General features: G+C 38.7%; 1 protein-coding gene across 3 annotated transcripts in view; it reads right to left on the bottom strand.

The window, feature by feature from the left end:
- Window positions 1-13,650, bottom strand: part of PDE4D (phosphodiesterase 4D) — a 303,714-nt gene that overhangs the window by 6,918 nt on the left and 283,146 nt on the right. For 2 of the 3 annotated variants that reach the window (XM_026037174.1, XM_026037182.1), the window contains exons 7-10: window positions 5,223-5,316; window positions 2,294-2,466; window positions 1,211-1,309; window positions 958-1,122 (exon numbers count right to left, since the gene is read on the bottom strand). In XM_026037174.1, the coding sequence (XP_025892959.1) occupies window positions 958-1,122; window positions 1,211-1,309; window positions 2,294-2,466; window positions 5,223-5,316 (531 nt within the window). Of the gene's footprint in view, window positions 1-957; window positions 1,123-1,210; window positions 1,310-2,293; window positions 2,467-5,222; window positions 5,317-12,665; window positions 12,817-13,650 lie in introns of those variants that run through there. The other variant, XM_026037189.1, reaches the window with a different exon arrangement.

Genomic DNA, 13,650 nt, shown 5'->3' with positions numbered 1-13,650 from the left:
AAAAACATACACCACCACCACCACCACCACATGATGCTACCGGCAATCACTTCAGCTGTTTGGTGAGGCCAGTACTAATTTATGCAGACCACATCTTCTTCTTAAGATAAAGACTTTTTTTACTAAAAGAATTTTTGAATCTCTGAGTATCAGGACATGCCAACAGTCTTAAGATCTGCTTATATTGCTCACTTTAATAAGAAGGTAGGGTAGAAACATTCAGTAATAAGAAAGATCGGTCATTATGAAAAAAAAGAATCAAAACGCAGTCTTGCTGCAAAATGGGGGCAAGTTCTTCTGAGCTATTGAAATTTCATCTTCTTGCTTTACCTGCCTTTTTCCCCCATTTTATTGGGATATGTCAATGTTTGCTACAATAGGGATTGAATCATGCTCGAAGAAGGGAAATAAATATCGTTCTTCCATTCTAAGGATTCACTTTAAGCAACTCAGTAAATATTTAGTACATGTAGTACATGATCATATCTAAAGGGAAAAAAAAAAAAAACAAAAATACAAAACAGGCAAACCCTTTCAGGTTCAGAATGAATGATGAAAAAATAAAGAATTCCCCATTGAAGGGAATTAAATTTATTGCATTTTATAGCCATCTTTCCTAAGCCTAAGCATTTCCACTGACCGTAGTTAGGGATAGTTCTATATGTGAAATAATGACTGAATAGGATGTAGTTAATAATGAGGTGGTGAAAACAAGTTAAATATTTTGTTACAAAGAAAAGGTTATGACAGCAGAAATCTTCCTCCACAATAGTTACATGTAAATAAACTTCAATCCTCATAAAGTATCTTTAAAAGAGAATTAATTCATTAACGGAATGCTAAGATCTCTTAAAAAAACCAAACAAGCACAGACACAAGATCTTTAATATTCAGTTTAGAAGCATCTTAGTATTTCCCCTTCCCTCATGTTTGCTCTTTTCCCTTCTCTGTGTTTACCTCCAGGGCTGGGGTTGATAGCAGGACGTGGGTTGACTGAACAACGTCTGCAGCATGTATGTTATTGTGATATGCCACATCTGCATGGTAATGATCTTCTAGGGTCATCAAGTAAGTTATTAAAGTGTCTACTGGAATTTTAAAAGTTTTTAACAAATCCCGTTCCTGCAAAAAGAGAGAGAAACATCTAAGATTATAAAGCACAGAATGACCTCCAAGATAAGCAGAAAGTGGTATAGCTGTGCCTACTTGCCTGAAAAATGGTGTGCATGATGACTGTCAAAGGTCTGTTTCCAGATAATTCTGCTACTCGGAAAACCTGAAGGCCCCATTTGTTTACATCTTCTAGTTCCTAGAACAGAAGCCAGCAAGACACTTTGAAATCTAATGCACATATGCCAAAGGTTTTTGATTGAAATCGTTTCAAATGGCAGGCCCACAAAGATTCAAAGTTCTCAATATGGCTTAGCTACTATGAAAATAATATGCCAAACTCTCTGAAAAGATGGAGGCTGCAGCTACTAACCTTACAACATTTCAATGTGCAGCCATCAACTTGCCAGAATTTAACTGAGTAGGCAGGGAGGAGTCCCTCTTTCAAGTGGATTGCTCCAGAGGGAAAAATGCTATTGGGATCTTGAATATATTGAACTGACACACTTTGTTATCTACCTGCCCAGTAACAGCAGAGTTCACCTGGGAGGAAACCTCCAGAGATGCTGCAATTCTGCCATCTCACCTACTCTCAAAAGCAGAATGTTCAAACAAAAGGTGTATTTTAAAATGCAAAAACCTAAAATTGGATTAATCTCTTTATGCTAGTTTTATATTATTGTCAAATAGCTAACTGCTCATGCTATCATCACAGGAAATTTCACTGAAAATTAAAAAGCAACCTATGTGCATTAAATGATATAGCTGAAGACAGGACCTGCAAGGATATCTCCAATGCCACATACATTGGTGTATTTCAAAACAACAGAGCTAGTATGTATTTCCATCCTTCTGACAATGTAAGAGTTTTCATTCTTTAGGTTTTATTTATTAATAAGCAGCTTTATCAATGACTACAAATTCATATTTATATTCCATGCCCAGAAAGCAAATATTCTTGTTGGAATCCTCTTAGTACTGAATTCACCCTCATGTCCTGATTCTGACTTACATTATTTTTTCCACTGCACCAGTTTCATATTATTTTAATGAGATCAGCCTTTGGCATTACAGCCTGAAATCAATGGTTATAAACACAGGATGGAATAACACTCTTAAGTTCATTCAACAATCTTTTATCTTGATTCAATGGTTTACATTCAAAAATTTAAATATTCTTTACCTTGGCAAGAACGTCTTCTTGGTCTGTTTTAACTCCAAATCTGGGAATACTGGAATTAGTTAAACTGGAGCTGTGCATCAGTTTTTTGACTCCACTGATCTGTGACATTGGCCTCTTCTTCTTCTCTTTCTCTTTCTGTGTTGGAGACGGGATTTCAACTTCATGTTGTTTGTCTTCAAAAGAATGAAGAAAAACAGAAATATTATGTCTACTTTATTGTACAGTTTCATATTGTGGATAGTGCAGTTCCCAACAAAAAATATATATATTTAAGAAATCAAAGTTATATGTAAAAACAGCTTTCTGCCAAGAAGCTAGGAGTTTGCATTATTTTTTGCTGATTTTATTCATACAGTTTTTCAACTGTCAGTTTTTTGACTATGTCCAAATTATCTCCTCTCTGCTAAAAGGCAACTGCATCTTTCCCAGTTATCAAGACATCTTGAAAGGACGCAGATATTTCTAAGACAGTAGCCTCAACATCTCAGTGCACACACACACACCAAAAAAAAGGGGGAGTGGGGATCATAAGTATCTGATAAATCCATTTATTTCCATTCTATAATGTATATTTTCAAAAAAAGAAGTTGAAACCAAATGCAAGCTTAATATCTACATTCTTGTGTTTGCTTCTTCCCTTTTTCTTCTTTCTTTCTTTCTTTCTTTCTTTCTTTCTTTCTTTCTTTCTTTCTTTCTTTCTTTCTTTCTTTCTTTCTTTCTTTCTTTCTTTCTTTCTTTCNTCTTTCTTTCTTTCTTTCTTTCTTTCTTTCTTTCTTTCTTTCTTTCTTTCTTTCTTTCTTTCTTTCTTTCTTTCTTTCTTTCTTTCTTTCTTTCTCTTTCTTTTTTAATTACCCTTGAGCAGTCTGCACTTACTGGAGACCTCCAAGAATCCAAAGCAAATCACAGCAAAGGGGAGACTGTGGAAATGTCACCAAGCTTCAGCCTGCGGCACAGAGCTCCCTGGCTGCCCCCGCTGCTCTCCTCAGATGGAGAGCCACAAAAAGGGGGAGAAGGAGCACGAGAGCTCCGGACTGGGGCAAACCGACAGCAGATGAAGCGCACTGACTCGTGCTCCTGCTTTGATGTTTATGCTTTTGGTCATATGCACAAAGTTTAGGCCCATCAAAGGCAGCCTCATACATGGAGTTGTCAGAGCAACTCGAGTGAAAGGAAGTGTCTGTCTGAACAGCTTTAGATCTCCGATGGAATTCCGCGGGACTGCCAATGTTTTCCTAACTGTGAGCACATTAAACAAAATATCCTCGGCCCAGCCTTATGTCCAGAAAAGATAATTTGCCATTCTGGCATGAGGTTTTTACACTAGGTTATTTTATCCTCATTGGCAGGCTCCAATATATTTTATGGCTGTAAGAAAAAAGGTTAATTATTTTGAGAAATAAAAAGCTGCTGGAGTATCATACTCAATGTAGGAGCTTTAATTCTTTACACAGGGAATATTTTTGCTGTCTTTAATTTCTTGTTATAGAATTGTCGTTATTAACAACTTCACACACATCACAGAGCTCTACCTGGGGATACAGTCCTAAATGGTGTTCTCCCCTTTGTATCCTCCTGTATCTTCATTTTTAAGTATCCAAGGATTTTATTTGCATGCAGCCAGACTCTGTGCACTCCAAGGGATTCCAATCCCAGAGCTGCTCCAGCTCAAGGCTGACAGATGCATTTCCCTAGACCTGTCAAAACGAGTCTTGTGTTTTCCAGTGAAGGCTTGCAGAGACTGACTGATACCTCCAGCTTTCGGCAAGTCTAAGTAGGTCATCGTCTCGGGCAACCTCACGTGGAGCCTTCCAGGGCTCCATTCTCCACAGCGGAGGCTCTTCCCTTGCCTGCTGCAGGAAATCCTGCTGTGCTGCTGTTCTCGGAGGGGGCTACTCAAATTATGGATGCGCTCAGCAGACACCTTCATTTTTTTAGAATATACACTGATAAGTAAGATATAGTATGTGTAAAAAGCTCTGCCTTCTTAAAAAACAAAACAAAAACACCACACACACACACAAATGCCCCAATTATGGAACCATACACAAATAAAACAAGATGTATATTAACATATATGATTGACTAGTACTTTTTGAAGTATCTGTTATCCTAATTCAGGTATGTCCAGCTGTGCCTCCCTTATATGCAATTTTTGTGAACCTACGGTGTTTCCCTCAATTTTTCTATTAATTCATATATTAACTATATCTTCATGTTCAAACCCACACAGTTGGCATAAAATTTCAGCCCTTTTAAACAATTTTATTTCAAAAACAGCACCATTTGCGAAGCCATGGAGGAGGAAGCATAATCAGAGGAGGAAGGATAATCTTTGTAATACTGTGTCAGGGTATTTTAATGCTTGCACCCCAGCATGTAACCCCGTTAGCCGTACATATTCTCCCAGCCAGCAGCAATCTGTTCTGATGCTGATTTAGCCGTGTTTGCCCACTTTCTCCTGTGCAGGCTCCGAATGCCAAGGCATGACCACTGCGTGCTGTGAGACTTAATGAGGTTACGTCTACTTTTGTACTTCTGGCACAGTGAAACCTCTTTGGTGTAACTTTCCTTCTGCCCATATGGAGAACAGAATGGAAGAATGACTTTTAGTATATGAAATATGTCATATTCATTACATATTCACTTCTTAATGTGGTAGTAATATATTCATTACAATTAATTAATTGTACATGAATACACTTCTATCTGTAACTACACACACAGAGAAACCACATTCAAAAAAATCAAATGAGCTCTGGAGAAATACATCTCCCATGATTTTTCTGCTCAAATCCTGAACAACAAAATAGAAAATGTACGTTTTCTGGAAGCAGAAAATCATCTGGAAAGGTACTTGCTTTTAAAATGCATCACAGCACAGAGAGAAATAAAAAATAAAAGGCAAAAAAATAAAGTCCCATCAACTTACCTAAGAATGTGTTTGATATATACTCTGAGACTTGATTGCCTGACCTACTCATTTCAGATAGGTGCGTTAGCTCACGGTTCAGCATTCTTTTAAACTGGAAAGAAAAACAAAAGAAAACAAAATAGAAGTATGTTAGAGGTCAAGGTATATTTGGCATAAAAAAACAGTGTCACAGAGGAAAACGTTGTTTCATGCTTCTCTATTAGAGGTTTCTTATCACATTTGTAAATTAATCTGCTTGTGCATTTTTGCCAGGTACTTTGCAACCTTTGAAGTTTATATTCCTGCCCATCATCAATCTACTCAAACATTTTTCACGGAACTGCATTAAAAAAAAAATCACAATACCTTATCCTCTGTCTACATATCAGTACGAATAGAAATGGGTAACTCTGTTTCCTTTTAGTTAGAATTTTCATACTAGATCAGCCCAAGGATTTGCCCATTCCATCTCAGAAAACTGTCAGTATCCATATAATATATCAGAGTGGAAAACACTTGTCTATAGAAATTCCTTCCTATTCCCTGTAAGTTAGCAATTCACATTTGCAGTTTATTTCATCCAAGTAGATAATAATATTCCACTAAGTAGGTAATTGATTCCCTAATCATAATTAATTCTTTTTTGATTTCTTCTGACTAAGGGATTAAATGATATCTCGTGGCGTGGTATTCTGCAGCTTAACTGTGCAATACAGCTTGAGCTGTGTTATTTGCATTTTCATTTAGTATATCTCTGCTTGGATATTATCATTAAATAGAACTCAGCCATATGTATTAGCAATTCAAAGAACTCTTTCCAGTGTATATTTTCCTCCATCTGTCACTACTGAATGTTGCCACCACTGAACCACCCTTTCATTTCGTTGTTTGCTTTCTCAACCATCTTCTATTTTAACAAAGCCAAATAATTTGTGCCATTTTCAGAATCACCTTCCACCCTATTCACCCATTTATGACTATTTGTTACATTAAACTATCTTTAGAACATATTCCTGTAAATATTCCTCCATGCCGAAAACTGGAACTTTATTTGCCTTTTATAGATAAAGCACTAGACTAAACATTAACCACCTCCTTTCCAACCATCAAAGCCCCTTCTTCAAAGAGGCCTCGCATCGTGGAAGGTGCTATTTTCTTCACAGTGTCTTTGTAAGGCACCAATTACTTTGCTGCACCCAGTGTGCTGTACAAAAATTACCTGTAATATAACATCCTAGCCATTAGGCACGGCACTTTTCCTGCTATCTTGACATGCCATCAGCCCAGGAACTTCCTGCTACAAAGCCTGAACTCTGCTTTTGTCACAAGCCAAGGGCTCAACTTTGATCTCACATACAGCAGTGCGCTACCGAGCGCTGAGCAGATTTCGGAAAATGAGACCCATATTGCAACTGCAGCTGCAAATACCACCAAGCATAGGGCAAAATAATCCCCATGGAACCAGTATACACCTTTACAGAGAATGGGTTCAGATGTTTGTCATCAGTGTTAAATACTAGAAAGCAAAAGAAGTTCGCTCATCTCAACAGCCCTCGAGCATTTTTAAAAGTCTTGCCTTAAACCATTAACACACACTTAAAATATGGTTGCATTCTTTTTTTTTTTTTAATGGAGGATTAAGATGAGAAATTTTAAGGGAAAAAATGAAGAACTCGCAGAACTACTTAGTCTCAGATTGCATTCAGAAAGTGTATTTCAATTAAATACCTATCTATAGGAATCTTAATAAAATGTCAGAACTTGACATAATTGCATTAACTTTCAGGCCTGTCACCAGTCTGTCTATTATGTCTCCAATATCTGGCCTATATTCTCTTTCTTAATTTAATTCAGCTAATTCCAGTGGACCCTCTGAAACGGGTCCTTACATCCACTTTTTCCTTATCAACACTCTTAGCTTGGCAATGCGGTTTTTGCAGCTACACGACTGGTTGCTGTTCCCATTTTGAAAAAAGGCCATCCAGTAACCAATTTGAAGGTACAGATTGTTTAGGAAATCTCCAACTACTATAAAGGGTTTTCAGGTTTGAAAGGAGAAAAGTTTCATGTTTGTTTCCATTATGCCTTTTTTTTTTCCCCACTTAGCTGATATTAGAATTATGAAGGTTTTTTTTTTTTTCTTTTCTGATTCATAACCTTAATTAGGGGAGAATAGGAACAGGGTTCTCTTTATTTGAAAATATTTGACTTATTTGACTGAAAGCTAGTTCTAGTTAGGGGAAACAGGGCCTGCTGATGCCGCTAAAGCCACTACTTTTTCTCCAGTGCTCGACTGGTGGCCTGTTTGTACATTCAGTGCTGAGCACCCTTAATAACAGCTGGCAGCTTGAAGGAATTTTTTCAACCTGGTCAGACTGGTAGAAACCACTGCAGTGTTTTTTGCCTCCTCTGTGCCTCAGTGTGAGGTCCATTTCTGAGTTACACTGCACTTAATGCATGAACATGCATTTATGGACATAAATGCAGAGATTGAATACATCACGATGACCTCAATCTCTTCTGCTGCCTTCCTGTAGTGAATGTCATTTTGGCTTTTGATCTTTGAGGTTTGCTACCAAGCACTGGGAATCACTTGGTAACCTGTGGTGTAGAATGTACTTTAAGATTTTCCAACCAGCCCTGGAACAGGCTGCCCAGGGAGGTTGTGGAGTCTCCTTTGGAGATCTTCCAAACCCACATGGATGCCACCCTGTGACCCTTGCTCTGGGTATCCTTGCTGGAGCAGGGGGATCGGACTAGGTGATCTCCAGAGGTCCCTTCCAACCTCACTTACTCTGTGATTTAGTAGACAGTTACTGCGTGCACATCCAAAAATAAAGAGGACTAACATGGGGACAAAATGGTATGGCAGCCTTCAGTCCTACACTTGTAGCTGGTCTGACGCAAAGTCAGGCTTTCCCACCACCTCTCGTGCCCGTAAGTCACCAAAATACCCAGCATGAAACCTGGGGATTATACCCTGTGCAAACAGTGCACTTCCTTGCTGTTGAAAATGTGCATGCAATAAAACAAGTCCTGCAGCTTCTGCAAAGCCCTCCTGCTAACAGCAAATGTGGTGAGAGGAGCCCTGGGCTCTCAAGAAGTCCAAAGCACGACGTCCTCAAACCCTTTCCCAAGTTGCTGACGCAACACCAGCACAGCTTTAATTGACATCTGGACTAAGCTGGAGTTCAGAAGGCTGCTTTGATTTTATTTTTTTAATTAAATATGACAAAACCTCATGACTGTCATCCACACTAAGACATGGGAAGCTGAAGATCATATGCAGCAGTTTCTGATGAAGGGGAATAATGCTGCTCCTGAATGAAAAAACAGCAGGAAAAACACAGCACAAAAAAAATGACACAAAAATCTGTCTAAGAACATAAAACAAAAAGAACTAGCAGTATGTAACACAGATGTTTATATATTTTTACTGATTAAATCTCACTTCAGTACCTCTATATTTTACTTCATACTCTGATGCTTAACTTGCTGTCTTTGGGAAAAGAGTTTTCCACCAGTACAAAAACCTTGTGGACTGCACCGCGTTCTCAAAATTTCATTTTGCCCCAAGTGCACCCATTCACAGGCTGAATGTTGCTTCAGCGCATTAACTTTGCACAAATTTGGACATTCCTGCATCATTTTTTTAGAATGAACCTCTACCTAGCTCTCACATGGCTCCCTCAGACCACATCGGAGAAGTTTCTGCTACTCCTATGAGTCAATATTGTCCAATCACCCATAAATGTCTCACTGAAGTGCTTGAAACTTGGCTAGACTGTCCATATTCCCACCGTTCAGCATCGCAGAAAATAATGTCTGCCACTTTTTTCAAAACAAGCCAAGTAAAACATGAAAAACTCCCGTTAATACCTCCTAATACCAGATGTTAAGATAATATTATATTTAATGAACTGTAAAAAAGTACATGCTGCATATTTTTGTAGTTGAAGAAAGTGAATTATAATGTCCCAAAACTGTTGTTACTAATATGTATATATTGCATATTACATCATGGGCAATTCAGCACATGGAAGAAGTAGATTTTTTCAGCCAAACCATGGAAACAGAGAATCCTTCAGAAGCACAGATTTTCCAACTTCACATTCTAGGCATAAGGAGATTGGAAAAATGATACATCTATGCCTCTTTGGTACATCCTAGCCACTGATTACCGTCTAGGAAATTTCCCTGGCAATCGATAGGCTATAAACTGTCCAATAAGTCAATTATGCAGTTCTTTATTGCTGAACACTGATGTCACAGCAACAGAGTTCAGTAAAGTATTGACTGGAAAAAAAAAAAAAAAAACTAATTCCTTCAGCAGAATTTTTATTTTGTTTCTAATTTATTCTAATGTTTTTCTTTTACTCCCATCATATAAAAAATATCACAGGCACAACATTAAAAATTTCACAAAGCGACAAAATTGCACATGTTACCTCAGCTTAAGAATCTATAAAGTCTGACAGAGTTACAACTCTGATGCACAACAATAAAGGTGCATATCTTGTGGAGACTAAGATAATTTCCTAAGGAGCAGTCATCTCCAAAGAACAGGTTACAAGCTGAGAAATCAGCTAGTTCAGCTCCTTTTGTGATGAAGTCCAATGCATGCCTATCTCTGCTTATAGGTTACTGCTGTCAACCTAGGTTTATTATTGTCAAATATTTTTGTGAGGAAAAATACTTTTTTGATGCTAGCAAAGTTTTTTTATAGGAAAAAAAATGTGGACAGCTTTCTGCAGTAATAATGTTCCCAGGTGGCACACCAGTGCTCTGATACAGTTTGGGGAGAGTTTACATCAATGGTAGCAAGGAACTTCCAGTCTGAAGACATGGAGAAGATCCACTTAAAGAATAAAGAATAAATTCATGTCCACAGAAAGGGGTTGACCACATACATGGTGTTTACTGACCATACTTTAGAACTTTTCACATTTTTTGCACAAAATTCTTGACCCAGGAGCAGAAGCCTTAAGCGAAGGGGCAGCCTGTGGCTCCTTGGAGTGGGAGAGGAGCTGTGCTGAACCATGCGTGGTGGGGATGCATGGATCCGCTGCAGCTTCAGGACTATGGAAGCAGCTGCTTCCACTGCAGCCTTTGGAGCAGCACCAAAGGTGAAGCGAAGGGAAGGATATGGTCCATGCTCCAGCAGACCCATCCTGCGGGTCCTCTGCACTCCAAGGCCCTGCGCGGGGGTCCGTGATGTGCCGAGGAGCTGGAGCCCGCCTGTGCATGCTCCATGCATGGGTCCCCAGCCCCACAGGGCACCAGGTCGCTGTTCTGACCTTTCTGGCTACCTCTTTTCCAGAAAAAAAATCTAAAAACTTGCACAGACAGAATTCATGCATGTAGCATGCACTCAACAGCTGGAATATTAAGCCTAATGTACATATTAAACACATAATGTTTCTGAATCATCTGTTATTTTAAAAAATGTTTTTAGAATTTGAAAAGGATCTGAAAAATTTTATATTCTATAAAAACAAGTCAATGAATTTTATGTAGGCCAGCTTTACGATCAAGCAAATATTCTGCTCTTTCTACCTAGCTACATAAAAATATCTTCCATTTCAGCAGCATTCTTGGTAAAGGTTTCAGTTTGAATGCCAGGTGCTTAATAAATACCAAGGTCATGCTCAGATTTCAACAGTGAAACATAGATCCTTAAACATGGCATTGTGGTAAGTGGTAGCTATGTTTTAAAGAAAGATGCTCAATGAAAGCCAGAGACAAATATGCCATCGTGACATTCAGTCTCTCAAATATAATTTAACAAAAAAATAAAGGGCAGCTTGAAACACACAGAAATTGCTATGCAAAATATCTCTGTAGTCAGGGATGTAAATACCTGTAACAATCTCTGAGACTAAAGCCATGCATTCCTCCTCCAAATTTCAGGAGTACTCTACCTTTTAAAATTCCAATTGCCAGGAAAAGCAGATCATCTTTTCCCACCTTCACATTTTTTCCTAAAATGCGTATACCATGAACTTAAAAGGTCATGTGCTAAAACTATTCAAATAGCTCCTTAACTAAAATCATTGTCTATAATACAAGACACTGTCTGTGCTGAGGACATTTTATTATATGTAATCAGCTGCAGCTATCATGCTCTCTGCTGAACTTCAGGGGATAAAAATATATCTCCATTTTATAATAACCATGAAATCTTGTTGAAGATCTGTGATTGAATATTCGTGATGCATCAAGTAGGAGCTACACAGTAGCTGCACGGTATTCCAGGAAACACTTCCAAGCAAATTATAATAAAATGCTTTACTTCTGGCTGAATTTATCTTTTGGTAAAAGAGAAGGAAATCCATCTAACTGGCACAATGGAATCCACTCTCTTCAGGGAGGAATGAACAAAATCCTTGAGAATATACTGTCACAATTCAGCATTTGCCGAGAGTGGTCACAATGACCTAAAGAGGGTCTTGCATTTCTGCTTAACAACCATAAAAAAGCAATAATGACAGTAAATATTAATACAAGAAGAATAAGAAATGCAGCTGTGCAAACACGATGCTTGTATTTTTATTAATAATCTAATTCAGCTCTTGCATTATTCAGTTCAGGCGAAATGAAAATTTCCTTTGAAATGGGATAATTCAGAACAGCTTTCTGTGTCAAGCATAGGATGATTTTTATTACCACTTCATAAAACAAATTATAAAGGCAGCATCATTCACGTAAGTAGGGATAAGACAAAGCCCAAACGTGACTCTGTATTTTAGTTGTTCTGTATGCTAGCATATTAATTCATTGTGCAAAAACTTGACCATGAAAGAGGCAAGAGCCCATTTAATTCTGATTACTACCATTACTATGGTCTCGAGCTAGTTCTAAGCTGTTCTACATAACAATTTAGATCAATAGTAGGAGAGGGCAATTTTAAGGCTCCCAGTGTTTTGATCAATAAGCTGTCTCACAAACACTCTCACACACACAGAGGTTACCAGAAAATGCTGCTGGAGCGTACTGGTGATAATTGCACGTTTCTTTGGCTATGAAACCCAGTATGAGTCACACGCATCCATTATCCTCAGCCTTGTCTTTTTAATCATGCACCCCCCTATTCTACGCTATCGCAATTTGTTTCTTTTTCTTCTTTTATTTTTTGGAAATCCTTTAATGTGCAGTAAAATAGCTTGGTAGCATAATCTTTTTTTAGGGAAAAAAAAATCCTGAACTCCACTGACTTCTTTTAGCTTCTATGACTTCTAACTCTGCACTACAGCTATTTTCTAAGTCCCAGCACAGGTTACAAGGAAGCTTGCACACCGTGCAGCTCGTTTGCACTGCTGAACAAAGGCTTCCTTTCTGATTTTTGTCTTTACAAACTCGTATTACTCGTTGTCATATTGCCCACAAATACACATGCTCTCCAGTCACCATGCAATCATGCACTGCATATCAACATTCTTAAAAGATAAAACAAAATCCTACCTTTATGTAGCCCCAAGAAACTGAGAGTAAATAGTTTGCCTCAGGCATTTTTGATTTTTTGATACTACCAATCTAAACTAATCAGTTCTTCACTATAGGATACTGCAAGTACTTTCAAGAAGAAAGATCCCTTCTTTTTCCCCTCTCAATTCCTTTTGCTGATCTTCAGGGTCTCAGCAATTAGGTGCACACGAGACATTCTGCAATGAAATCCAACCGGGTGCTCTTCCGATTGTATAAATGCCATTTGTAAAACTCCAGACCTTCCGAGGCTACGCTGAGGAGACAGATTGCACGAGTTGAAGAAATATCCGTAGAGCTAAGGATATGCATATTTCCTGAACACCAGGACTTAATGAATAATGTATGGCAAGATGCTCAGCTGCTGGAAAGTCTTGTTCTATCAACAGCTACCAAATAAGGACCTGAAGGGGAAGCCACAAAGAGTGGCAGTAATCCCTCCCATAGAGCCTCACTAGCAGCCAATAGTCTGTCCCCCGAAAAGAGGGATGCGAGGGGCTAGTGACAGGGTGCACAGACACTGCCCGCTGGTCACCGCGGCCGGTGCTCCCGGGAACGGGGCAGCTCTTCTTTCCCATGGCTAATGCCGTTCAACAACAGCACCCCTGCCCGCGGCATTCACTCCGTGCAAAAGGAATTAGTTTAAGCTCTTTCGGTCTCAGGGGGTAGCTGCCACGTCTCTTCAGCAGATGCATGACAGGGAAAATGGCTATTCTGTACTATTCCGTACATTCGGGCGACTTTTCATATTCCAGGGAAATATATGAGCTTTAATTCCATTTCTTCCCCCTCCCTCCCCCCCAAAAAGAAAAACCAAAAAAACCCTAAAACTACTGAGATTTCTGAGCAATTAAGACATACTGTTAAAAATATAAGTATTTTTGGATTTTCCTGCCATCCGGATTAAAAACTGATCTGCTCGCCCATCAGGCCAATCTGCTAGTCCCCAGTTTCTACTGCTTTT

This window comes from Nothoprocta perdicaria, unplaced genomic scaffold, assembly GCF_003342845.1.
Source record: "Nothoprocta perdicaria isolate Ctin4 unplaced genomic scaffold, notPer1 scaffold_1, whole genome shotgun sequence".
Classification (NCBI taxonomy): Eukaryota; Metazoa; Chordata; class Aves; order Tinamiformes; family Tinamidae; genus Nothoprocta; species Nothoprocta perdicaria.
This window is presented reverse-complemented; position numbering and strand designations above follow the sequence as displayed.